Source organism: Coffea eugenioides, unplaced genomic scaffold (assembly GCF_003713205.1).
Source record: "Coffea eugenioides isolate CCC68of unplaced genomic scaffold, Ceug_1.0 ScVebR1_1369;HRSCAF=2207, whole genome shotgun sequence".
Classification (NCBI taxonomy): Eukaryota; Viridiplantae; Streptophyta; class Magnoliopsida; order Gentianales; family Rubiaceae; genus Coffea; species Coffea eugenioides.
The window spans coordinates 1-27,262 of record NW_020861765.1 but is presented as its reverse complement, the minus strand read 5'-3'; the positions used below and the strand labels follow the sequence as shown (position 1 = coordinate 27,262).

Genomic DNA, 27,262 nt, shown 5'->3' with positions numbered 1-27,262 from the left:
ACATAACCTTTGTAATTTTTGAGAATAATGCAGCCACAGGAAAACGGGAAATCAAAAACACAAAAGTAAAAAAAAAATGTCCAGAATTGAGAAAAAATTACTCAACATGTTGAGATATATTGCTTCTTATTACTTCCACAAAATTTATAACAATGTTTGAACCTCAAGTGCAGTATAATGAGAAGAAAGGCATTTAAGATCTGCAAAATATCAATTATAGCCTGTTTTGGTCCATTGTTAAATCATGCTCATTGTTCCATCACTTCACTTCTTCTTGCTTTTTCCCAATGTACGAATTTGGTTACATTTGAATCACCTAGAAGACTTTTTTCAGAAGAAGTGGAAATTTCTGGCTATTGATCAATGGGCTTTCCTTAGTGTTTTCTGCGCTTCATTTTGCAAGGCAGAGTGACTAAATAATCCAACGTTGTCGCTTTCGTGTAACGTGTTTTACTTTTATCAGGTTCAGGATTGAATGCCAGCAGCACATATTTTGCTCCTCAACAAATTAAATTTCCAAAAAAAAAAAAAATGTAAACTCGACCATATTTTTTTTTTCTCTTTTAAAAGCTTGATCACTTTTTCTCAGAGTTTATAGAGTTTTCAATATTGCACTCCATTTTCCTTTCTAGCAAGATGAAACTAGAAAAAATTGAGAACACAGAGCTGATTGGAGGAAAAGAAAGTTCGAGACGAACCCAAAAAATCTGCTACGGAAAACATTGATTGAAACAAATGAAATATGAAAATGGCAATTTATCCAAATGGCACATATTTAACATTTGAGGGAAAAAAAGGTTAAAATGGTAGACAACATTTGAAGTAGAGGTTTTGCTCTACTAGCAAAAATATGGGCGCAACCAAGTCAGACTTTTACCTTACAGTTTGATTCATCTTCCTCTTAGGCATTTGATCGAACAGGTGGTGTGCTTCGTCCAGCAGATACCGAATTTTCAGACAATTTAACAGATGAAACATTCAGACTGGAAGCTGCAAATTAGAAGAAAAATTCCCTCAATCAGCAAAAGATAAACGCAAACTTGTTACCCTCCCAAAATCATCTACACCTAAGTTCCAAAACACTAAAACAGAGACACTAGAGAATATAACCAATTTCTTACTTCTTCCCTGCAATTGAGGATATAGCAAAACTAATTCAAAGGTGTGTATCAACAGACCAATTTGAAGCTGAAAACTAGATCAAGTGCCTAAGCTTAGCAAATCACATCAAATTGGCCTGCGACGAGCTTGGAAGAACCCCACCAAGGTTTTTAAGAAATAACTTGTTTCTCACCTCTGGGAAGAGCTTCGAAGTTTTATCCGTGAATATTTCGTCAAAGCTGAATGGTGAAGATGATGAACTCGGACAGAGGTTTTTTAATATTTTAGGGTTTTTTCCGTTGAAAAATTGTGATTTTGGTTAAAGAGTTTTTATTTTTCTTGGTTTTGGTTATATTGGTTAAAGAGATTAAATTTTTTTGTCCGGTTAATCGATTAATTAACTTAATATGGTCTGAGTTGAGTTATTTGAGGGTTTGGTTTATTAAGGGACACTTGGCGAGATTTTAAAGAGTGGGACAGGATGTGAGACAGGGTGTGGTACAGAAGATCCGTTGCGGTCCAAAGTCATCTTGCTTGCCCCAATCTCGGGTTACCACTTATTACTTTTTTTTTTTATTATTTAAACAAATAATAAACGCTAGTTATGCGTACGTAATGTGTGAATTTTCCATTAAGTTTGTTTATCATTACCATTTGCCCTTTTCGGTGTCCACTCAGGAGTAAATCAGAGCCAAGACTTCAGAACATATAATTAATTAAAACGTAAGTACGTCTTCACTTTCCACGGAAGCTTTCTGATCGATCACCATTTCCAATAGAAGAGTAATTTCCCAGCTTTTGAAGATCTGGAAAACAGTACCAATATACAACTACAAGCATAGAGGGCGGAGAAGGGCAGAACAGAACAGAACAGAACAGAGTAGGGGTCTTCCTACAATACAACAAAAGAGAGAGAGAGAAAGGGCGTGGTTCCAAAAAGATAAGGTAGGGAAGGAGCGATGCTCGCAGGCCCAGCAGCAGGGATAAACCGTTGGTAAGAAGAATGGTTATCAATTTATCATATGATCGATCATATGATGATGTTTGATAATGACAACCTTCCTTCCACGATTGATTCCATCCATCCCCGACCATACCATAGGAGCACTCATAATAAGAAGAAGACTCCTTCCCCCCTTTTTTTCCCCCTTTATATATATATATATATATAAATGTACGCAATGCCGCGGTACTGATGAGGATGATGATGAGCTTCTTCTGCAGCGAATTCAACGGACGCAGCTGGGTGGTTGCATGCAGATTGAAAAGAACCCCCAGCCCCTCTTCTGCACCACAAAACAACAAACAACTAGCAAATTAGCCCTAAAACTAAAAGAGAGCAGATTTCAATTTAATCACAAATGGAAGTGCAGGCAGGCAACACATAGAAATCGACCCTCAGACAAAGCAGGCAGCATTATAATCACTTTTGGCCAGAAAACTTGAGAATTAATTAGTATATTCAAAAGGTGCAAATTAAAGGACTTTTTGTGTTTAGTCGTGTAGCCCTTTCTCCTTTTTGCATATCATATGATGATGAAGACAGAAGAAGGAAACAGAGGCAAAATTCCAAAGCAGTTTATCGAAGTTAAAACACCCCAGCTAGCCTTTTCTTCTTTTTTTCTTTTCTTTTAAACTAGTAGAGTAGCACTTTTCCTTTTTCCTCATCTTTCAAGGGGCCACAACTCACAACTTAAAACCATGCTTTCCAAATTTCTTTGATTTTTCTTTACACCCCCAAAGTAACATCTACGAATGCATGGGCTGTTATAAAAGATGGTCCAATTTCCAGTGAGGTCAACCCTCCTCCATTGGCCTTTCTTTTCTTTTGACAAAGCGAAGGGATAAATTAATAAACCAGTAGGGCGTGGCAAGCATGTCAGAAACACTGCTGCTTTCGGATTCAGGTCTAAGAGGTAGTGGGGGCATACGCATAAAGACAGACAGTAAGTTAAACCACTAATAGTCTAATATCAACCACATAATAAATAATACAACTACTGCGAAGTAGTAATACAATAATCTCTTATCGGACTTTTACCTTTCGGGGCTGTGCTCGGAGGAGCTCCGGCGAAATCTTGTAGAGGTCTTCATCCACGGCTTTAGGAGCAGGAGGGGGAGGAGAAGGTGGCAGTGGGCTTGGTGGCTCTTTGACGTTGACCCCACATTCACAGTCGCACACCACCCAAGCTTCCCCACCTTTTGCTTCTTTCCCCTGCCGCTGGTAACTTGTTGATTTTACCTGCTAATCATGCACCACCATTTTCATTTTCATGCTTAAAAAAAAAAAGTGATGATGATGTGTGTGTGGCATCTTAAAAACTAGTACTCCATACAGCAAAAATTGAATGGCCAATTTGTGAAAATAAAATAAAATCCATTCAAATACTAAATGCTAATCGGCTGTAGCATAGCAAATGGGTGGGTGGACAGAAATAACCGCCACCGATCGGTCAAATCTCAAATCTACTACCCGTACTGGAGAATCTACCCCACTCCTGCATATTCTGCCGCCATACGATACAATCTGACAATTGTCAATTTGCTCTGTCAAACCAACCAATAGTCAATACCATACGGTATGGTGCTTCCACCACGTAGCATCATAATATCCATGGTTTCTGAGAGCAGTAGAAATTAATAAATGTTTTCACATGCCCAAAAGAAATCTGGGTCTAGGCTTGCACTTGACCGAAAAGTTGTTTCCAGCTTCAGTTGGTTATTTATATTATATTAGGGACAGAAATTGGATAGCCTCTTTGTTGGAGTAATGTGACAGAAACAATTGGATGGGGATTAGAGTTGAGGAAGAAACTAAGGATAAGTAAGCATTACCCTGCGACGAGGAACCACAATCATGGCAGGAGCGACAACATCATTCTCGTACAAATCACCAGCAACGTACAAATCACGATCTTCAGAGTAGCTATAGCGAAACAACCCAGTCTGCCTTGCTGTCTCGAAGCACTGGGTGAACGGAAGATCGTCATTGCAATCCCAGCTTCCAAATGCCGGGACGTGACCCCTCCTCCCGTTGAAGTAGTACTCCTGATAGTAAAGCGCATTACTTAAATCGATTAAAAGCTCAAAACAGAGCAATGTAATCATATCATCAAAGCAAAACGCCAATTGGTCTATATACCACTTGTCAAGAGTCAAGAAAGATGAATACTTACATCCATTGGTAGAAGACTACTAGTGGTAATAGCTAGCAAGAAAAGAGGCAAAATTGACTTGTCCAAGCACTCAAAAGGGCTTGAAATTGTGGCAAGTTGAATATGAAGGGAGGGTTGGGGCGGGTATAAAAAGGGCACAGGGGATGATGAGACTTGAGAGGAGTAAATGACTGGTTTCTTGCTTGTGACCTAACAAAAGAGTTGAAAAAACAAAAAGGTAATAATAAAATGTATAAGAGGAAAAGAGAGAGAAGAAATGAGAGAGCGTAAGGGGGAGATGGGGATCCAAAGCGGTGTAACTTCTGTTGCAATCTACAGGAAAAAGCTGGAAAGAGAGAGAAAAGAAAGGCCCCGGGCAGATATTATTATTGATTAGTACTGGAGTATTATTTATCATTATTGTTGGTTAAAGGAGGCATTGCAAATTTGCAATTGCAGGAGTACGAGTAGTAGGTACTCCTCAGACAGGTAAGGAGCACAGGAAGAAGATGAACTGAAAGAAGAGGAAGAGAGAAGAGAAGGGGATTGAATTGATTAGGTTTACTTTTTGCTCTGTATGGGGGGCCGGGGAAGGCTGTGCGGTATGCAGGCAGCAGGCAGGGTTTGAATTCCATCTCTTTCTATTACTACTCTCAACTCTTTATCAACTTTTTTGTGACGAGGGGTCGCTCTAATACTTTGGCTTGTTTGTCGCTGGCTAAGTGTATATTCCAATGTATGCAGATAAAAAGTAGTACTAGTAGTTTTCTTCTCTCTCTCTCTCTCTCTCCGATGATTCTCCCATCTCAAAGCAACCAGAGAGAGAGAAGATTGAAAGTGAAAAATGGCTTTTTAGCCCCACATGCGTCATGCTAAAATTGCATGGTGCTCTGTGCCCCTGCAAAGCTCCAGAGAGAGAGAGAGAGGCACAAATAGTCTAGGGATAATTGCATAAACCTCCCCTGAGGTTTCTGACATTTGCACTGACCTCCCTTGTGGTTTGAAAAAATACACTGACCTCCCCTGAGGTTACTAATCCTTTGCAAATTCAATCCAAACGATTAAAATATTATTTTAGGGAGTGAAATTAGAATTTTGTACAATATTTGCCCTTTGTGCTACATATCCAATGAATGACAAAGTACTATAAATCAATTAACAATTAATAAATTTTAAGGAGTATAATTTATGGGCAAACACGCATTACTCATTTAAAGTACCAACTCTTTACGAGTATTTTACTTTCAAATATTTAATTTATGATAAATATATTAATATTTGTAAGAAAAATTCAAAAATTGTTATAGTAATATTCTTGCAAAAAAGAAATCGATAGGTTATTTATTTAATATAAATTAAATATTTTTTTTAAAAAAAATAAACGGCCCATAAAGTATTAATTTTTTATGGCTTTCATCCATTACACGAGTAAAGTATTCGCTCTTTATGTGTGCATTTTATTCTGAATCATTTAATTTATGTTAAATACATAAATGTTTGTAACTAAAATTGAAAAAGTGTTATATTAATATTTTTACGGAAGAGAGATTGGTAGTTTTTGTATTTAACAAAAATTAAATATTTGAAAGTAAATACAAATATGTATTTGAGTGTAAATATTTGTATTAAATTAAATGTTTGAAAGTAAATTACCCATAAAGAGCCGGTACTTTAAATAGGTAATGCATATTTGCCTATAAACTATACTCCTTAAAGTTTAGTAATTGTTAATTAATTTGTAGTATTTTGTCATTCATTGGACATGTAATACAAAGGACAAATTTGGTAAAAAATTTTAATTTCACTCCCTAAAACAATATTTTAATCGTTTGGACTGAATTTGCAAAGGATTAGTAATCTCAGGGGAGATCAGTGTAATTTTTTAAACTACAAGGGAGGTCAGTGTAAATGTCAGAAACCTCAGGGGAGGTTTCTGCAATTATCCCAATAGTCTAATGCTAAAGCTGAACAGTAGTACTAGTAGTAGTAGTCCCAGATAGATAGATAGACAGAGTATTTGCAGTTTTGCATTGCAGTGTTGATGGGTCAACAACACTATAGAGGTATCAGCTGCAGCTGCAGGTTTTTAAACTTTGAATACAGGGATAACCAACTCCCTTTAACGGAGTTCGCGATCATTTTTAGTGTGGGTGGGAGGTTCAAGAGATCAAGAGTTCAAGAATTCAATTCTTATCTTTCATCAAAAAATTATCACTTAATGTAATCTTGCTTAAGATTGGTGTGGGTGTAAAGTAGGTATGATCCGATAGTGATTTAGTTACCATCGATTCCCGTGATCATTCAAAACTCTTTTCTTTTAAGTGGAAGAATTTGAGTTGCCCGTGGAGTATCCGGTACAAACATGCAATTCTCCACTAGTATATATATAACTCCGGAAATCACTGGGCAATGGCTCAGTGGCCATCAAGGAGGGACTTAAATCCTTCCTTGGATTATAGGTGAGGATTCGAATTTTACCTGCAGCGAAAAAAATCTAAGAGTTGTGTCATAGCATTCCCTTGATCTAGTTGGATCTGTATATCCACTAACCCCTACAACAGTCTTCTTAGGCTCCCCCTCTCTCTAGATTAGGATAGAGTAGGTTATACAAATGTATCGTTGTTGACAAAAAAAAAAATATATATATATATAACTTCGTACCTTTGCATAGCAGCTAGCTACTCGGAGATAATCTTCTTAACCACCCATTTAATTGGCAAGAGATTCATTCTCTCTTATCTCGAGGCTACTACTAGCAAGTTCTGAATTTGAAAACCAAATGGAGCGGTAGATTGATACTAGTAAAGTCCAGCTTCATTGCGCTTCCGTCCCAAGAATTAATAACAATTAATATTTCCTACTATAATTGAACATTGGCGTGTTGCTACAGTCTAATTTTTGACTCCTCCTCGCCGATTTATTGAATCTCTTCCACCGGAGAATCCATGCATTGGACAACGAATCTTTATATAAACCTATCCATAAGAAGCACAAATAACTCCGTGTGATTCTCCACAAGAAATGCATTATTATTGATTGGTTGATCGGATCCTGCCCCTGTGGGATGACATTGCAGCACCTGAAGTTCATTCTACTGTAGCGTCTGCGTCGCATTGAGAACCGGGTTTGACTTTTACATTATTGATTCTAAGCTTAGCTAATGGGGAGACCAACTAATAGCCAGGGTTGCCTGCCCACCTCAACATCGGCTTCTCGACAAAGGAAAACGACCATTCAATTTCATCCATTATGGAGGGCGTCCCAGCCGAGTTTGCCCTTTGGTTCTTTCATTGTGCTCCGCACATAACGTATAGTCAAATTGGATACGTCGTCCTGTATACAGATTCTATCGGTCTGGTTAGTCGGATTTTTAGGACACAAGCCCATTGGCCCAATACCCATCGTCGTCCGAAGCCTGAAAGCCGTCCCATTATTCTAATTGTCTGGATTTGGGTCGTTAACGCTTGCAACGGCAAAGGTTTTTCTTTCGCTCATGGGTGGGTGGTTGAGATTAACTCTTCCTTTTCTTTCTTTCTTTTTTTTTTTTTCTGTGCTGCTGAACAACAAAAGAGATGCCAATTTTCGGCTTAGGTGGCAAAAATTTATTGGTTCAGTTGGTAACACAAATTGATTCAGTTGATAAGAACGAGTCTCTTCCAATCGTATGTACGAATCCCACTGCCGGCAATGTGAGAGTTGTGTTTGTGGGTTATATGTAAGAATCTCTGTCTGTGTGATTTCAAATGCATGTCTCGACTTGAAAAAGTTTAAAATAGTTGTAGAGCCTTTAGTAAATTTCACAAAACGTACACAAAATAGTAAATTTGTAATATTAATAATTTAATTAAAAAAATGTGATTACTCGAATGGACTCGTTGAGCCTTTAAACCTCTGAGTACTAGAATTCGGAGTTCGAGTTCGACTTGTAAACTCAAACTTGACTTGAGTTTGGTCAAAATTGAGCTATTGATTGAGTTATTTGCGAGTTCAAATCAAGTGACCCGAATCTTTTGCATCCCTAGTATCTGCTCTACACTGCAACACCTTCAACAAACTATTTGAACGAAAATATTTAACATATGAAACTCGATGGGAGCCTAAACTATGACATAATTTCATTGCATTATGTATGCCAGGCCATGAGTTCATAGTGGAATTGCTAATGAATATGGAGAAGACAACTAAATCCTCGCTTTGTTCCATAAAACGATGATTTGACCATCCTAATTGCCAACGTATCAACAAACTAGGCCAATAAACTTAGAACTAACAAACCACAGCCGGATTAGAGTACATCCGGACTACAAGAAACAAACACACAAAAAAAGACAAACTCAAAATCATACCTTCCAATCTATTCCCGACATCTAGTAAAATTCCAGACCATTCTATGACCACAAAAATTCAATAAAGAAGATTGGTTCAGGAAACGTACCCAATTACCAAAGCCACAAACATTAGATGACCCCTCTGCATTTCACCACCCGTGACTCGTATGATTGTATCAACTTTAAAGCCGTTCGTGCCAAATTCTAAGTCACGGGCTCACACTTATTATTATTATTTTCGCGGAAGGACTCTAACACTCTATATAAATCTTCAAGACATGCATGTAAGTTAGCCATAAGCCACTCAAGATCGCAATTGAGCAACCAACACTAAAATAATGGCGGAGATGGGAAGTGGAATTGGAAGCAAAACAGTGGCAGTAGCAGTAATGCTGGTGGTGCTGGTGGGACTGGGATGCCCTGAATGGTCAAGGGCTATGAGCTTGTGTAACATGGACGAGAAGGGACTAATGGCATGCAAGCCATCAGTGACACCACCACCGCCCGACCCGGTCGATCCCACCTCCGATTGTTGCGATGCCCTCAAAGGGGCGGACTTGAAATGCTTGTGTTCTTATAAGAACTCCTTCACGTTGCCGTCTCTTGGGATTGATCCTGACCTTGCCTTGGCACTCCCATCCAAATGCAACCTCGCCCTTCCTCCAGATTGTTAAAAGGTCATCAATTAATATTCCTCCTCCACTAACAAGCCGTGGATCTCTAAGATATTCCATTCATCGAGCATGACTTAAATTTACTGAGTAGTATATAAAAAGAATTATAAGTTTTTAGACTATTGATCAACTTTTGTTTTGCATTCTTCCAGGTACGTACGAGGAGTATACATGCTGGCTATGGCATTCATTATATGGATCACACATAGTTAATTGGTTGAGAGCTGGGACTGCAGTTTTATGGAGTAGTACTGTTTTAATTAGCATCGTCGTTGTACGTATATGGTTTGTAATAGCAACCTGAATTATAGCCGAATCAGCATGGAAGTCTGAAGATCCCTATTGTGGTGTTTGTTGTGTGGTGTAAGAATTAATTCCTCTCTTTTAAGTCTTTGACCACGCTTATTCTGAAACATGAAATATGCTGCAGGGCAAATGCATGAAATGAATGCCTCTTTGGGTAAAGCTTACAGGGTAAACATACAAGATTAGAGTCGGTTAAACCTGTTTACGTAATAGTTATTATGTCTACGGAGTAGAATAAATGAGACTTAACATTACGAGATGCTAAAGTATTGTCATGAGGCCTTAATTTCTGTGCCAAGCTGTTTCTACTCTCTATAGACTGCTACACTCTCTTTCTTTATTGGCCAAATCTTTGTAACCGTGGCCGTAGCATGTATGAAGCGGTCAGGTCTATATGAACATTGGACTGGTTAATTGGATTCAAACCATTTCTTGAGGTGGGTTAGAAAGGAACAACAACATTGGAAGCGATGAAAGATTATAGGATAGAAAAGTAGGGCATTGTGGTTACAATGCACTAAACGTTGAGATTTTGCTAGTTACATGTTTGATATTGCTGAATAGAATCTATATATCTCATACAGAATGGGACCATCAGACTGTGGGCACATCAAATGAAGCCATAAAGCACAACTAGAAAATACCACAAGTACATAGCAAGCAGCCAGGGCATGTGGGATGTAGATGGTTTTCTAAAGAGCATCAAATGCTGCTTGGAGAAGCCTAGTCAGTGAAATGAAAAATGCAGAAATACTAGGATAGAGAAACTTTCAAGAAGTGACTAGCAAAATAGAGAAACTAAATACTTTTTTGAATCAAGAAGCCACCTAAAAAGCATAAACAATTACTCTTTGTTTCAACACTGACCTTATCTGAGACGAAAAACCACGGAAGCTAATTAATTTGTCCACTCGTTCAAGATAAACATTTACACTTTTCCTCGGTAATCCACTATTGCTAAATAAGAAGGTGAATCTAACTTGTCTCAACCAAATTAGCTATACCTTCCAAATGCACGCCTTTACATCTAATTAAATCTTGCATTAAAGATGTAACAACACAAGCTGAATAGACTGAAGACAGAATCCATGGAAAAAAAAAACTTTGGATTTGAACACATAATAGTTGATCCACAAGGGCAAAGGTCCAAACTGACACTGGTAAAAGAAACAAGGCGGAATGAAACCAAACAGCATACAATTTAAACCTTCAGACTTCAAAAGAAGGCAGATCCTATTTTCAGTCATCTGTAGCTTTGTAAAAGATATAGAAATGTAATACACGAAAAACAACCACTTCGCAAAAGAGAAAACTCACCAACATCTTAAACTTGAGAATTTGCATAACCCACATGTGTGTAAGAGAGCTGCATGATGAGCCCAGATAGGCCAAAATCAACAACAATGAAAATAATAATAAAATTGCTCGACCTATTGAAAGTACTACAGTAGAAAATAATCCACGCATATCGCTCACCTCGGCATTAGAGCCCATCTGAGTTCCAACTGTATTAGAAACTCCATCTCCACCCCTAGCAGGTACCCTGGTGTCACCCTAGCAATAGGTATTTTATCATCATTAACTGTTGAATAAAAGGGAAATAAGAAAAACAATTAATGAAAAAGCTATCAGCTAGTTAAGTACCTCTAACTGTAGCACCATGGTTGTACATGTATCAGCCAAGCCCAAAACAACCAGTCATTGAATTAAACAAAGTCAGTTGCTCATCAGTGACAAACAAAATACACCAAATTCTAAGACCAAAAGAAAGTAAATCCTGCAAAAGTACATTAAACAAGATATATAAAGTGAAATATTCGCCATTTATTTTCATTTATACAGCTAATGACACCATAGACAAGTCAAGAGCCATAAGTCTTTCGTTGCTCCAAAAACTTAAAGAGATAAACAAGAAACCAGACAAAGCAATCACAACTAGAAAAATAAAAGGAATTGCATACCTCCCTGTATCGAGCCAGATATGCTTTCAGTGGTTCTATGTAATCCTCAAACCCTAAAGTTGCCATTGCCCAAAGCAGATCATCACCATTTATGGTTTTCCTTTTCTCTTTCTGACACTTGTCACTTGCTCTGCGCAACAGAAGGTATGAGAAAGAAACAAAACAAGCAAACCAAACCTATATCAAAATGACTTTTCAGACACCACCAAAGCATTTTTTATTGTTCATTAAAAAGAAGCAATAGCATGCCAAAGTGAAGCTCATAAAATTACATCAATAGCAAACTGTGAGATCTAATTCTAACAGGTATATAATTTCAAGTAGTTACTGCATCAGTATACAAACACATTTGTTCATTCAGGTGAACTTGGGTTGTCAAATTTCTACATCTTCAGAAAGAAATGTAATCAGGACCCTGTTATACTACATGTTTCTACCTAAAATCTAAAAACAACAAACAAACGTCAAACCCTCACAAACTTCAGTGGCTCAAGTTAAATTTGCAGAACAAAATATTACAACTTTGTGCATGAAAAGGTTTTCCTACAAAAGTAACTGAGTTCAAAGGGGAAATCTTATATGCGTATGCAGTCTTAATTAATCACACACCATATCTTGATTCTTGAGTTCTTTTGAATTGTTTCCGCTCAGCCAAAATTAGATTCCATAAGCCAAAAACCAGTAACAGACAACAAAAATGGCAAAGATTCAAAATTTTCTAGTTTCTGAATTAACATCCTAAAAAATTTCTCAAATTAGAGAAGTTCTACAATACTACTGTAATAAACTTTCTTCATTAATCAACTTAATAATCACAATCATGCAGACATAGTGATAACAGCAGTAAATATCACATATCTACTACAAATTTTAACAAACAAAATGAAAAATCATACTCGCTTGTGATGAAGCTGATGAATTCGGACACGCATTCCTGAACAGTATCCTTAGCATCCTTTGCAATCTTGCCGTTAGCAGGCAAGGCCTTCTTCATTATGCGTCCAATGTTGGCAATCGGGAGAAAACGGTCCTGCTCCCGAACGTTCGACTGAGGGCTCTGCTCGCCCCCGCTCTCAACGCCGCCACCACCAGGACTCACAGGAGGAGCTTCAGCCATCTCCACTAAAACCCTAGCCCTTGCCCTAAAACCAAAAAAAAATTCACCCCAAAAATTTCACACATTCACACAAAACGACAAAATGCCAGATCATTCAAGTCTTCGCCTTATTCATCATACATCAAAATGAACAGGAAAAAGATAAAGAACCTAATCCCTTTGATGATCGTCCACGTTGACTGTGTGTATTGTGTGTGAAGATTGAGAACGGCGACTGTGTGAAGAATCACTTACCAGGGGGTTGAAAGAGAGGTCGATGGGGTGGCGGGGGTTTGGGAGAAGTTCGTATTTGGCGCGAGAGATGGGGATTGGTTGATGGAGATGATGGTTTAGAGTTGATTTTGGTGAGAGGAAGGGAAGGGGTAATCGGACGATGGAGAAGAGGGGAGAGCTGAAACAGGAGCCTGCCTAAGCTGCTTCTGATTTCGAGATGGTGTGTTAAAAAAAAAAAAAAAAGAAATGTACTACAAATGGGGGTCGTATTTATAGTAGTAGTAAAATGCAAGTAGTTGTTTGAATTGACTCTCTAGCTCATACACAATTGAAAAGATACATTCATACTATCTGATACAACAATAACTCTATACACATTCACTCACAAAAAAAAAAAAAAAAAACTATTTATGGTATCTATTATATGTGGGTTTTACCACTTCAATTGGAAAACATAAAAAGCAGTTTGTGTAGAAAAGGAGCTATTTACCTCTCAATCTTTTAATAGAATCTTGATAGCAAGTAGATCTTTTAATGGAAATTATTTAACCAAAAGATTTAAGTGGTTCACAGCACATTCACTACTAGATAATGAAAAATGATGCCTTGCCTAAATTGGGGATAGTTGGTAATGATGATGGTGATATGGCCAGTTTCACCAGCATTAGCCCTGTAGCAGAAAGTAGAAACTATAAAGAAACTGCGATGTAGAAAAGCCAGTTTTAGTGGCCTCAAGTATGAAGAAATCAGTTTCAGTAATGGTTTCCACAAGAAAATATGCAAAAGGAACAATACAGAAATGCTAAAATGTTTTAGAAACAACTCCAGATTAACCAATGAAAAATTGCACTAAAAGTAAAACTGGTACGAGTAGTATATTGACATTAACTGCATGTTTTTCAGTACGGTGGTGACCATAAATTTGTGTGATCGATCAACATTGTATATGCATGGATCTTTTGGACGTAGGGCAGCGGTGGTTGTATATGCATGTTTTCTGGACGTAGGGCAGATCAACTGTCCCTGAACAGTGTAATATTTTTTGAATGTTTTGTAATTTTATGTTAATTTCGTGTACATCCTTACAACAGAGGTGTGATATTTTGTTACTGTTCATGTGGATCTCATATGTAATAGTTGCGTTTCTGTTGTTAACTTTTACAAGTAATTCACTTACATCTTGTTCAAAAAATGTTACATTGTTCTGAATAGTTATTACTGACAACTGTCTAGGCCCGTATTCGGATATATTTGCCTTTTTTAATATTTTGTTTCATATAACAATCTTCGCGGGCCTTTAAATTTGATGTATAAACTTGTATCAAACTGGTTTATTACCACATTCTTCGAATTTGGAACAATCCATGTAAACGTGACACTTAAATTGAGTACTAGGGTCTTTAGGGTTTTGCAGTTCTCTTGATAAGATAATTGTATAGCAATTACATGCTAGAAGTACAATGGTGATTTTTGGTTACGACTCCTTTACAAAATTAGAAGTAGAGCGGCAGTGGACTGGTGATGGATGTCATTAAAAGTGCCGATCCCATTAACGTATTGCCAACACCTCACTCTATTTGGGAGATTGAGATTTGAACAGAAAGAAAAGGAATTAGAAGAGAAGACTGATCTCCAACATTTGAGCGTTACAGTGAAAGGATAAGGAAAGAAACCGACGGATGGGAAGGAGGAAAAAGTAGCTACATTTAAAAAAAATTTCCGGCCCAAATCGGCAGAAAGCAAAGGAAGCACGGAAAAGGCAGCAAAAAGTTTTTTTAATCTGGCCATGTCTATCCCTAAAAGCTGTTGAATGAAATATTTTATTTTTACTTATTCCAAAATCACTTCTTTCTTTCATAAACTCCCAAACAACATTAAAACCTCTTCCTTTCTTTTCTTATCTTTTCTTTTCTCTCATAACTTAACCTTTCTCTTCCTTTCTTTTCTATCCTCAACTCACAAACTAGCTATAGTTTTACCACCCAAGAAGAGTTCGTGACATCCTAAACTTCTAAATATACTATTAGCAAATTATGATTATCTGAAAAGTAAATTTGATGTCAGACCAACGATTGGATCATAAAAGAAGATTTCTTGACATAACAAATCACTTAATAAATGGAATTCGTATCACTAGAATAACTATAGTTACACAATAGGGTTTAGGTTCATGCGCGCCCACGTTTGACCAATTTTTAGTGACTGCATATCATCAAAAGTTAGGTGTTTAAAATACTTAGAAAATTTTTGATAAAAAACTACTAATTATTTCCTGTGATTAAATTAGGCTAACCGCCTATTTTTCTAAAATAACTAAGACTCCTAAAATTAAATCCCGAGATGAAAACTCAAAATTTGTTTTTTCGGAGGGAAAGTTGATATTTTATTCATTAAAAATTTGGTCTTGAGACTATTTTTATTGAATCCAAATGGCATTACATGTAAATAAGTCCTGAATGCTAGTAATTTGAATTACCTATGGCTTGAACACAATTTATTCAAGCATGAAGGACCAATGTACAAATAACAAATAATTTCGCCACCTCCCTTCTAGTAGCAACACGTGTCAGACGCGTGTTGCATAACTTGATACATTCATGTAGCAATACTTGACACATGTCATGTAAACTGATACGTGTCATAATTCTATGATAACACATGTCATTCAAGTCGACATGTGTCATGACCTTATAATATGTGTCGCAATTTCATCTCCTCTTAAGATGCTAGTTGGAGCATATATCAGGCCAAATATATCAGCAGTATACCTGGTTACTATACTGATATCCTATGTTATAAAGGAATGTATTTGGTTTGATTTGTAGGGGACATTTTAAAGTAGAAGGTGTAAAGGAGGAGAACGATGCACATATAGACGAGACCCTTAACACCGGTGGTCTAACTGATTGTGAGGTATGAGGTGCAGTCACGCTTCATTGTTGCAGATTACACGGTTTATTCAGACCAACTGGAGGTTGAGCCTTTTCACAACTTTTCAGTTGCATAAAGTATGTGGGCAGTTGCACATTTAGCAGAATCTGGTAATGGTGAATTATTGCTCATAAAAGACTTCTTGATGTCTATTCTGGAATGTACTAGGAAAATGCTGCTGCAGATCTGATGTATCTTCAAACAAGTGACTTCACGGTTGAAGCTATCAACTTAAAGTCGTATAAGGATTGAAAGAGTTCAACTAGTTTGGGGGAGGACCAAGCATTGTCCATAGCCACCAATGGCTCACTATCTCGCAATCAGAAATATGGAATGGAAACCGAATCTATTTTGTAGCAGAGCAGAACAATTCGTGTTACTGGGAAAGTCGATATGTCAACCGGAATCTGGTCCATGGAGCATCCTACAAAATGCAACATAGGATGGTTCACACCAACACTGCACTCCTAGAGCCAGAATGAAACTTAAATTTTCAAAGAAAATGCCATTTTTAGTATTTTTGTAATGCATTGTAGCTACAAAGAGAAAAAGAATGCATAGAAGTTGAATTCATACTATTTTCTTGAGATATTGAGGCCATTGTCTTAGTTCGGTTTGCGTTTTCAGATGGCACAATACACAGAGTCTTAAAATTTTGAGACATTTGCTTCGTACATCTATCTAATCTCTCCCTAAAATGACAAACAGGGAGAAAGCCAGACATGTACTAAGATCATGAGACCACCCTATTCATCAGTATTGCATAAAATCATAAGATGGTATAATATCCATAAATGGCATCTGAGTCGTACATGTCTGTCGAGAAGATCATAACACCACAGTATTCATCAGATTTGTCAAGCATTGAATCTCATAGTGGCCACCATCATATATGGTAATTCTGATACTCCATTTCCCTCTCACAGCTTACAGATGTATGCAGCCTTTTGATAACCCATTATAAACGTGTTCTTAGCTTTTAATATGTTGCCTCATCGTTGTTCCCTCGACCATGCAAGAGTATCAGTCTTTGCATAAAGCAACTGGGTATGCTTCAAATCCTGCTATTTCCATTACCTCCTTCTGTTCAAAGTCAACAAACAGTAAATGTGACTACCTAATCCAGGAAAGTTGTAGTGGTTCTACAGGGTTCTAGTTTTAGGTTACTTGACAATTTCCTGATGTGCTAATGTTATTTGTCTTTTGTAAGTTCAAACAACTATTACCACTAGAACTTATTAACAAAAGAATAGCATCTCCACACAGTGGTAAAGTCTTGAATGAAGCATTGGAGTCCCTAAATAATTGTTTGCAGCAGCCTGCGATAGAACGTAATTAAAGGAACCTATTTTTAGCATGCATCTACAATTTGTAATGAGTTCACTACGTCTTAAAAAGAGTATCCTCCATCAGTGTTCATAAGTATTGATGCAACTTTATCATTGCATTGGCATAGTTGCAAAAAATATTTTTTTTGCTCCATAACTCCACTGGCATAATTTTTCAAAAGCATTCCATTTTGATCTAACATTTTACATCAATTATGCATCAGGCTATTCCTTTACTTAATTATACTAGAGCATTTGGAAAGCAAAAGTTACCTGTATTATTGATGTTACCCTCCCGGGAGTGACCTGACATTCCAAAAAATATCAGACAGATAATCAGTTCTTACAGAAATTTAATTTCCTACTCTTCAGTATAAACAAAAGTTCACACACCTCAAATTGTTTCTCCTCCCATCTTATTTCCGTTGAAGTTTTTGATTCCATGGATTTCCATGAACTTGGGACTAGAATTGTCTCTACATGTTCTATAATTCTCAAGCTATCTGCAATACTACTCAAGTTAATACCCTATTTGCAAAACATGATCAACAAAATTTACCATTTGTCATGTAAGTAAATTAATTCACTAATAGATTGCATCCTATATCGGCTCATAAGATGGCAAAAGGTTAGAAGCTAATAATTTCTTTGCAGTAATGCCATTACCATAATATAGTTTCAACTGTTTGGCAAGTTAATCATGTGAGCAAAGAGCAGCTAATCGTGGAAGATAAGAGTGACATCAGAAAGAGTTAGTCTTATCATGAGATTTTCACAGAACAAATTTCTCCATTCCCCAAGCACATGCAAAGAAGATAAAAGAGGGAAAAAGAAACAAACAAGTACAAGTACAAGATATAAGACATTCTTGAATAAAAGCAGCTCCACAGTTCTCATGCTAAGTTTGTGGATAGTTCAAGGCATAGGGAGTTGAATATAGGAATCAGAGTCCATCACCAAAGCAAAATACCCAACACAAGCAACTAGAAATTTTGCTAGCTGCAAGCTCATAACTAGAAGTGGCAAAATGGATATATGGTTAATAAATGGTTTTAGTTAAATGGATAGTGGATCAAATTGATCCAATCCAATTAAAACCATTTAATAAATGGATCTAAATGGATGTCATTTAAATGGATAGTGTAAACCATGATCCATCCATTTATCCATTTACTCTCCCAAATCCTAAATTTAAGATCCAAATGTTTTTTTCCAAAAAATACAGATCCCCAAAATTCTATCCTTAAATCACTTAAAACCTTTTGGTAATAACAAATGGTTGTACATCTACTCTATTTCAGTTCTTCATAAAATTAGTTTAGTTCCAAGAAAATTTAACTGCTGTGGTCAATTTAACCTTTCGTCATTACTTTAAGTATCATTTTGTAAAGTAATGAACAATTAAGAACTGGCTACATTTTTATAACTTTTGAATGAATTGAATACGGCTTTACAGTGAAAAGAAGTTTACGTTTCCAATTTTTTGCACTCCTGTTCAAGAGTGATGTCTTGAATAAAAGTGGAGTTCTAATAAGAAATCTTATGTTATTTGACAAGTAAAATATTTTTATCACATGTGCACGTAGCACCTAAAAATGGTAAAACTCCTTATTATACGATGATATACAGTACTTATATTTACGTAGTAATTAGTTGTCTTTTTTTTTTTTTGGATAGTTGGGTTGGTTGGATAAGGGGAGAGGCGAAATGCAAGTATGAGATTTGGAAAAAAAAAAAAAAAAGGTTCATTTACATATCTAACCATGTTGCGGGACACTCGTTAGAAATTCTTTTATAAATAAAGAATTAAAAATAATAAAAATTATTTGACACTGGCATGAGTGCCATTCTCCGCCTTTTTCTCTTTACTTAAGAATATAAATGTTTGCAATCATTACTCATGAGATTTAGATTAAAAAAAAAAAGAGTAGAGACTAAAATATAATTTTGAAAAGGATGGAAGAAGTCTAGGAACTAGAAGCAAATAAAATGCAATTAATGTTATTGGCAACTTGGCATGTGAGGAAGTTATGAAGGAAAGAATAGGTGGTCTCACAAAATTAATTTGACATATGAGGAAGTTATGAAAAAAAGAATAGATGGTCCCACAATATTTTATCTCACATTTTTATAAATGTGTTTTCTATTTTTTAAGTTAAATGGATGTATATGGATAAGATGGATAATCCATTTAAATCCACCAACATAATTGGATTTAAATGGTTATCCATTTAAAACCATTGAATTTATATGGATCATCCAAAACCATTTAAGGTTGGTTTATATGGATGGATTGGTGGATATGAATCCATTTTGCCACTTCTACTCATAACTGCAGGCTGTATAATAGGATCCAACCTGTTAACTCTAAAATAAAATCATAATATCAGGCAGACTCACTTGTAATGAATGCTTCTCTCCACATGTTATGCTGTGACCATGATGGCGCAACTTCTCTAAACGGGATCCCATTCCTCAAGCATATCCTGCAGAAAGTAAACTCACAAGACATATATGCTGCACAAACTCAAGCCTACAAGACCCATGGTAGAGAAGAATGGCTAAACAGTTTTGGTTCTTATGTTCCAAGAATCTGAAGATTCTGGGACCTCGAAGACAAAAAAGATTTAGTTTGGACCGCTAAAAATCTTAAAAAAGTGTTTGACCACAGATTGTTACCATTAACTTATGATTATGCATGACCAGGTCAACTTTTCTGCACAAACAAGTCCACATTTTGTATGTGCATTATGTATCCCAGATTCAAAATCTCCACAAACATGCATAATGGTTAATTGGTAAGCAATTTTGTAGTTGGAAATAATGTTCCCTAGTGGCATGCAGCACCATATTGGTAAAGTAAAAGCATCCTTAAAAAGACAGAAATAATGTCTACAGCTGACATTTGAAATGATCCATAGATGACTTATTTTCTGCATAAGCACTTATAAATCTTTGAGAAAGAACATACTCAATTATTACTTGGCGTATAACTCCAGGAAGCACACCTTCACTAACAGCAGCTGTCTGTACTTCGACAGATCTTTCATAGTCGAAATCATTCTGCTCATAAATCTCTCCACATTCATCCTGCAGACAGGTTTCACTAGTGGACTAAGTTGAAATATCATATGCCAGCACAAGACTTTCCGATAGTAAGAAAACAAACAGCTAGTTGAAACTGACTTTTGCAAGTCTGTGCTGACTGCAGCAAAGATTCTTCCACAAAGCATTGTTCATATAGAAAGTACCAAATTAGAGTTAATTAGTGCATTTACATTGGACTTTCTTGAAGGGATATAAGATGCTAGTTCCTGCAGTTCCCTTTTTTTGAGATGGTAAATGTATCATGCAAGTCCCAGGCTGGTAGAAAGGCATAACCTCTGAATGGTACAAAATACACTTTTTGGTTCAGTATGTCCAATTCCACCAAGCAAAGAGCTATAGGTTCTACCTTTATGTTGTCATAACAGTTTTCTAGAATAGGACTTTAGGAACCCTTTCATAATGTAACAGGTTCTATTGGATGAATCTTCGATGACTTAAAAGAGAAGGGGGTAAAAAACAAAGAGAATTTGTGAATAGTTGTAAATTGTCAAATTAACATAAACACATAGTTAAGCCAATAAAAAGGGACAATATGGATGAAAGGGTTCTGCACCTAAACTTCCCTTCCATTATCTTATCCAAGATATTTCTTATTACGCTATTGTTTCCAAATTCGAGCAACCAAACGTTGGCCTAACTCAAAAAATTCAGGCAAGAATGAAAATTTAGAATATGTAAAAACTGCACTGGTGGTTCATACAGATAGTAAAGACTTGAATGGAAATCATGCGACAATACTCATCAAATAGGTCTACAGAGTGAACTACAAAAGCGTAACTACATATAACTTGATTAAACAATATCAGCACATTCTACAACTAGTCTAAATGTGGCCTCTCATGCTTGTGTGCTTACTTTTGAAACAAATTTCATAGTCTAAAATGAACAAAAGTTACACTAACATCAGTAAAATTTACAAAAAAGTTGATCCATGCAACCAACTTGAAACTTCAAAATTTCAACTACACACCTTGCCACAAACAACAAAGAAATTCGTTAGGCATCCTTCTAAGATGTGATCACCATTGTTTGACAATAGAAGCTCAGTAGTTGAAGGTGGCCTCAGCTTCTCCAAATCCTTCCTAAGCCTAGCTATAACAAAGTACAAAAAGAACCCCTCATGCACTAAAACATTAGCTTACATGCATTTTGCCATACTAATGTGATCCAAATGCAATAATGGACAATCAGAAAGAATCAATTCAAACATAATTACCTCACCCAATCCGAATACTTTGCATTAGCGATATCCCTACCGCGTCCCACCACAGCTAAACGCGCACCATTTCCTTGGATTCCAAAAACACGGGGAACATAGCCACCAAAATGCAAATAAACATCAAAGACTGCTTTCAGTCTTTCCTCATTGACGTCCTCAATCTCCCTTAAAGACTCCAAATTTCCACTCACTAGTGTCGTAATCGACATTTCCTCCCCACATTTCCTCTCTTTCAGCACAAAAGGCAAAGCTTTTCCCATCGAATCATTGACTAGAGCACGAATGACGAGATCCCATTTCAAAGATTTCTCTGACACTTTAACAAAAGGTACCATATCTTCTCCAGCTTTAAACAAAAGTTCGGGCCTGGAATTCAAAAGGACTTTAACAGAATTTGAGAGCCTGGATAAATGTCTTTGCCAAAACATGATTTCCGCCCCATTATTGTGAGTACGACTTGTCGTATATGCACCTGAAATCAAACTAAATTTCCGTTATTTTAGCAGCTGCTTTTTCTTTGTCACCGATAATTCAAGAAAATTACTCTAGAAAGACTAATATCACAAACTAATACCGACGCTTTTCATTTATTCTTCCTACATTTCATTCCAATCAATAATCGAATACTAGTGTGTGTATGATACTCTTTTGAGGTGGGATTTAAGGGAGATGCAGGGTTTACGGAATTATTACCGGGACAAGATTGCAGTAAGGTTGCAACCGGGGGTGTGTCGGCCGGAGGAACTACGACGCCGTTCGTGAACAGAAACCTGCTGAAATTTGACATTTTGTACTTGCAGTAGTAGTAGTATTCACTTTTCAGTGAGCAGCGGTGGCTGGCTCAGTGATTGCTAAGCAAAATTTTCAGTCCAGCCGCCAACTGCAAATGACACCCGTCCTTTTGAAGAGGAGTCCTTTGAGTTTCTACAATTGCACTTTTAGCACTGATTTCTTTCTGTTTTCTCTTTTCTTTTTGCGAGTTGAATTTTGTGGTAGAGGAAAACGGGCCGGGTCTGGGTCGGAATTCATTATTCCAGACCCGGACCCGGCATACTATATCGGATCTGGATCCGACCCATTTACCCGACGGATCTTTTACTATATGTTTCGAATCCGGATCCGGGTCAACCCGAAAAAAAACTAACAATATTTATAATTCCTAACAAAAATGAGAAAAAAACATATATTTATAAACTAATTTCTAACTAATACAAAAAAAATCAAATAAGAAAAGAAATCAAATTAACCTTACTCAAATACATCACCCTAATCAAATTATATTGATTAGGATCCGAGTCTAATTATATTGATTATTCAAATACATCATTCTAATCAAATTATATTAATAAATATATATTTTAAATTATTAATCCATTTATATCCGGATCCGGGTCCAATACGGATCGAAATATTATATTCTGTATCCGACCCGTTTTTTTTGTTTGACAAAACGGATCCGGATCCGGGTCCGGATAATGGAATTAAATCCCTACTCATACCCGGATAAATTTGATGGATCCGGTCCGGGTCCGGGTCTAGACCCGGACCGTTGACAGCCCTTGTAGTGGTCATGGTAAAGAATTCTCAGCCTGAAATCGTTACGTCAAATTATGAATTAACGAGCGTTAAGGGCACACTCGGTTTGGTTATGATTCAAAGATAAATTATTCTTTTTAAACTTCTTATTATTGGGAAAGTTTTTTTTTTTTTCTGTTGATTGCTTTTTCTATAAGATTATAATTAATTTTGTAGTTATATTACTAATAATTAGTTGTATTGGCAAACACATAATTATAATTTTGAAGAAAAAAATTAGTTCTACTGTGAAAAAAAAGCTGAGAAGTGGGAATTTTTTTACACTATATAAAGCGACACATTTTTAACATCAAAAAGTACTCATATATAGAGGGATATAATAATGATTGAAATTATGGAACACTATGTACATATGTTTCAAAATCTTGCGTTTTCTCTCCCTATCATTATCTGATCTTCATGCCACTTCCCACGGCCTTGCCTGACGGGTATTTTACATACATGCAAGCTAAAAAATACCGAATTACACCCGTTCACTGCAAGTATACAGATCAACTAGTAGTTTAGGGTATATATCGGGTCGATCCCACAAGGAAGAGTGAACAATTACCGGTATTACTAAAGCTTCTCTATTATTTAGACTATCAATGAATGATAAGAAATTTAACCTACTGCACTTATACAAGAAATTAACAAATAAAAGCTCCTTAGGTTGTGGTATCCCTAACTACTCATGCAAGTGTTATATTTGGATCATTGAATACTACATCTAGGCTAGTTATGGTGTAATTTCCTTATGCATTTGAATCCTACTTTCGTAGTGAATCAATTATACTTATAACTAATCCATACCTATTCTCATGGTTATGAAATTAGCTACAAGTTTATTTCTTCAGTGAAATTACATAATGATCCTAAAAACCAGCATTAAGGTTGCACCTCTACTTTCGTGAGTGTACTCCCTATGTTTACACTTCTTGAACTAATGCTTAAGATCTCAGATTTTCATTGCAGAAATAACAACCTTAGATAATCAGAATTAATGGTACCAGATTAATTCATGATTTCAAGAGCCAAAGTGCTTAAATAAACTTGCTCAAATACTAGCAATCCAAATAGCCAAATAATAAACACTAAACAATCATAGGAAGTTCAACCAAACCCAAGTAATAACTTTAAAACACATATTAATATAAAATCCGACTGTATAATTGCCTAACTTGCGAATCAAATACAAAAGATAAAGAGTTGGAAAGAATGTAACCCATGTCACTTGAGCCTCATTCACCTTTGCCTGACTTCATCTCCATTTTCATCCTAATCTAGATAATGACAAGAGTGGATGAACTAACTAGCTGAAACTATACTACACTAATCTAATACTAAGAGAATGGAAAAAAACTACATTTCTGCCACTTCCAAGCTTCTCCCGTATGCCTCTGCATGTCCTGTGGCTCCCTATATTAAACTGCCTCCAAAAGCTCCTTTTCCATTAGGTCAAATTTGCTGCATTTGATTTCCAAATCTGATGAAATTGTTAAGATAGTCAATAAGCCATTGTTTTGACTGAAAATATTGCCAACTATTCTTGCCCTTTTGTCTTCTAAAGCATGTGCACCGAATTCTCTTGCAGATTGTAGCTGGAAAGTAGTCAGAACACAAGAGAATTGACTGAGCAAAATTGCAGAATTGCGGCCGGAAAACGCGCCTACACAAAACGCGGTTACAAGTCACGTTTTGTGTACTCGCGTATTCACTTTGTCCTTACTTCAGCTGCAATTTTCTCTATCATAAAGGCTGAACTGGATTTTTTGTAAAACACCAAAGTTGTAGCCCTTTGAGTTAGCTTTCCAATGCTTCAAGAATCATCCAAATCTGAGCTTTGTAGCCTGAGATATGATCGAAATACTAAACACTGGTCAGAGCTTTGTTTTCCACTTTGGACAGCTGAGTTGAATTTCGGTATTTCAACTTTGGACTATGAAAACGCTGAACTGGACTTTGATGTCTTCCATACCAAATGTAGATATATCTTCTTAGCTTCAAAATGGGTACCAAGATCACCTTTGATTCCGATCGTGGAGCTCCAGATATAGTCCAAAATACCAAAACGTGTCAGAGTTGTCAAAACCTGACTTTTCTTGCATTCCAAATTGCATTTTTCCTTTTTTACACTCATATTTATTTTCACCACTTTAATCCATCTTCAATCATCCAAAATATCTTCTTCAATGCCTCACTTTAAACCATTTGATGATTTGAATCATTTAAAACCTACAAAATATGAATTTTTTACCATAAAAATCCATTTAAAATGCAATGTTTAAGCCATTTTACATAAAAATGTAGTTTTTTACCAAAACCTTAGTTATTTTAGTTATTAAAACGAAATAATCAAACCAAAATTAACTAATAAAAACACACAAAAAAATACGTAAAATAAACCTTATCAAATACCCCACACTTGAACCATTGCTTAGTCCTCAAGCAATAAAAATAAAAACCCAACAATGATCCAAAAATTTGAAAATAAACATATGTTAGCAGTATCAAACTTCATTTCCTTCAAAACAAGTAAGATAACCATTAGTGCAATTATTCAATTAGTTTTCAAGTACTTCATAATATCAAGAAAGGAAGCCAATTATACCGTAATTATAAAACTTTAATTCAATCTCATTCTTACTTAATTTCATACGCAAAGTAACTGCATATGGTCAATAATATGCTTCCTAAACTCATGCATCATTTCTTATTCTAACTTAAAAAGATATTTATTCATATTAACGTAAAGCTAAATATTACTTAAGTTGTGAAAGTGTCTTTTGACGCGAGAATCAGACATTTTTAGATGAAGATCAACCGGTTACTCAACACTTCACAACCTCAATTGCTTTGCATCACTCTAATTCAAGTACCGTTGTACGCGAAAGTCGACATTTGTAGAATGAGCACTCCCGGTTACTAAGTACAAGAATCATTGGAGTAGAATAGATCTTTTTTTTTCTTTTTTTTCATGTTTTTCTTTTACAGCAAAAGATAATAATAAGATTCCTCAAAGAATAATCATGAGAAGCAGTATTGCACTTATCTGACCCATATTTAAATCACTTTAAACTTATAAAATCCAATTAAAGAGAAGAAATTTCATCAAATATGCAAAAAAAAAAAAATATAGGTATAATTTTCTCCACTTTAAAAGATATACTTTCCTACAAATGCAAAAATTATAATCACATAATAGTCATTTCCAAGTTAAATGAGAAAAGAAGTTTCCAAATCACATATATTTATCTCAAATGTAGGAGGAATTTGAACTACTAATGGTATGGAACTTGGTACCCCTTGGATAAAATCGAAAAAATATGAAACTTTTTGGGGCAAGTTTGCAATTTTGGACAAGATTTTAGAAAAATTTTGAATTTTAACACAAGTCCAATATTTACAACTAATAATTTAATCACATACAATGTATATAATCTCAATTCTCCCCCCACACTTAACATACACATTGTCCTCAATGTGTAAGAAGGAAAATCAAGATAAAAAAAAAATAATAATAATAATACTCCCCTATTGTTGTGATTGAATATGAAGTTTCAAGGTATGTTGTTCGCTTGTCTTCATCGCTTCATGAGTTCCATTTGGTAACCATTAGTGATATAACCTAAAAATGGAAAATGAGAAACAAAAGTGATAACAAAGGCTTAATAAACATATAACGGCGATCCGTAATTCCTAAGCCTTTGTGGTGGTGATGTACCTATAGAAAATACACAATAAGCAACTGAAGGTACAAGAAAATATATGAGGAAAAGAAGAAAAAGAGAATCAAGGAAGCTGCATTTTTTTTTTTTTTAAAAAAAAGGTGCTCAGAAAACGCGACTCATCAAAACGCGCCATCAAGCCTCGTTTTATGAAGTCGCGTTTCTTCACATATCTTGCAGAATCGAAAACGCGACTACGTGATAAAACGCGACTTTAAGTCGCGTATTTGAAGGCGCGTTTTTGGTTTCTGAACAGGCTGTAAAACGCGACTTTGTAGAAAACGCGACTTCCTGTCGCGTTTTGAAGGCGCGTTTTCTTCATTATAGGCACAGAATTGAAAACGCGATTCAATGAAAACGCGATTCAGAGGCGCGTTTTCTTGAGAAACGCGTTTTCTGCTGCGAATTTTAGCAGAAATTCAACTTTTGCAAAATTACAAAAGGTACTCTAATTACTCAAAATGCATCATAGATCATTTGTTTGCTAAAATATTCAATGCATGCACATGTAAAATGAT

At 36.1% G+C, this 27,262-nt stretch overlaps 4 protein-coding genes across 5 annotated transcripts; 1 reads left to right on the top strand and 3 right to left on the bottom strand.

The window, feature by feature from the left end:
• Positions 1 to 1,840: 1,840 nt before the first annotated feature.
• On the bottom strand, positions 1,841 to 4,892 carry LOC113755265. Of its 2 annotated transcripts, none has more exons than XM_027299303.1 (4): positions 4,278 to 4,892; positions 3,937 to 4,149; positions 3,143 to 3,346; positions 1,841 to 2,387 (listed from the first exon to the last, which is right to left on the bottom strand). In XM_027299303.1, exons 1-4 carry the CDS (start codon positions 4,281 to 4,283, stop codon positions 2,331 to 2,333), a joined length of 480 nt encoding a protein of 159 aa, XP_027155104.1. In that variant the 5' UTR covers positions 4,284 to 4,892; the 3' UTR covers positions 1,841 to 2,330. The 2 variants fall into 2 exon arrangements, with proteins under 2 accessions (XP_027155104.1, XP_027155105.1); XM_027299304.1 differs by having other exon boundaries at positions 3,143 to 3,343; positions 4,278 to 4,888.
• A 4,030-nt stretch (positions 4,893 to 8,922) lies between these two features.
• On the top strand, positions 8,923 to 9,258 carry LOC113755268 (putative lipid-transfer protein DIR1). The gene has a single exon (XM_027299308.1). It carries the CDS (start codon positions 8,923 to 8,925, stop codon positions 9,256 to 9,258), a length of 336 nt encoding a protein of 111 aa, XP_027155109.1.
• Positions 9,259 to 10,245: 987 nt separating this feature from the next.
• LOC113755267 (nuclear transcription factor Y subunit B-1-like) lies at positions 10,246 to 13,085 on the bottom strand. The gene is made up of 6 exons (XM_027299307.1): positions 12,877 to 13,085; positions 12,422 to 12,667; positions 11,526 to 11,655; positions 11,209 to 11,214; positions 11,041 to 11,118; positions 10,246 to 10,930 (listed from the first exon to the last, which is right to left on the bottom strand). Exons 2-6 carry the CDS (start codon positions 12,640 to 12,642, stop codon positions 10,889 to 10,891), a joined length of 477 nt encoding a protein of 158 aa, XP_027155108.1. The 5' UTR covers positions 12,643 to 12,667; positions 12,877 to 13,085; the 3' UTR covers positions 10,246 to 10,888.
• A 3,238-nt stretch (positions 13,086 to 16,323) lies between these two features.
• LOC113755266 lies at positions 16,324 to 22,308 on the bottom strand. The gene is made up of 8 exons (XM_027299306.1): positions 22,135 to 22,308; positions 21,439 to 21,913; positions 21,193 to 21,310; positions 20,086 to 20,204; positions 19,515 to 19,600; positions 17,508 to 17,617; positions 17,388 to 17,420; positions 16,324 to 16,869 (listed from the first exon to the last, which is right to left on the bottom strand). The coding sequence occupies exons 1-8, from the start codon at positions 22,226 to 22,228 to the stop codon at positions 16,810 to 16,812; spliced, it is 1,095 nt and encodes a 364-aa protein (XP_027155107.1). The 5' UTR covers positions 22,229 to 22,308; the 3' UTR covers positions 16,324 to 16,809.
• Positions 22,309 to 27,262: the final 4,954 nt, after the last annotated feature.

Coding starts and splice junctions, on each gene's coding strand:
- LOC113755265 (XM_027299303.1), bottom strand. Junction 3,347..3,936: donor TTGTGGTTCCTCGTCGCAGG/GTAATGCTTACT, acceptor GTGCATGATTAG/CAGGTAAAATCAACAAGTTA. Junction 2,388..3,142: donor TCCGAGCACAGCCCCGAAAG/GTAAAAGTCCGA, acceptor TTTGTGGTGCAG/AAGAGGGGCTGGGGGTTCTT.
- LOC113755268 (XM_027299308.1), top strand. CDS start 8,923: ATGGCGGAGATGGGAAGTGGAATTGGAAGCAAAACAGTGGCAGTAGCA.
- LOC113755267 (XM_027299307.1), bottom strand. CDS start 12,642: ATGGCTGAAGCTCCTCCTGTGAGTCCTGGTGGTGGCGGCGTTGAGAGC. Junction 11,656..12,421: donor ATCAGCTTCATCACAAGCGA/GTATGATTTTTC, acceptor TCTGTTGCGCAG/AGCAAGTGACAAGTGTCAGA. Junction 10,931..11,040: donor AGATGGGCTCTAATGCCGAG/GTGAGCGATATG, acceptor CTCATCATGCAG/CTCTCTTACACACATGTGGG.
- LOC113755266 (XM_027299306.1), bottom strand. CDS start 22,228: ATGTCAAATTTCAGCAGGTTTCTGTTCACGAACGGCGTCGTAGTTCCT. Junction 20,205..21,192: donor TCTTTGTTGTTTGTGGCAAG/GTGTGTAGTTGA, acceptor ACCTGTCTGCAG/GATGAATGTGGAGAGATTTA. Junction 17,421..17,507: donor GGGAGGAGAAACAATTTGAG/GTGTGTGAACTT, acceptor TTGGAATGTCAG/GTCACTCCCGGGAGGGTAAC.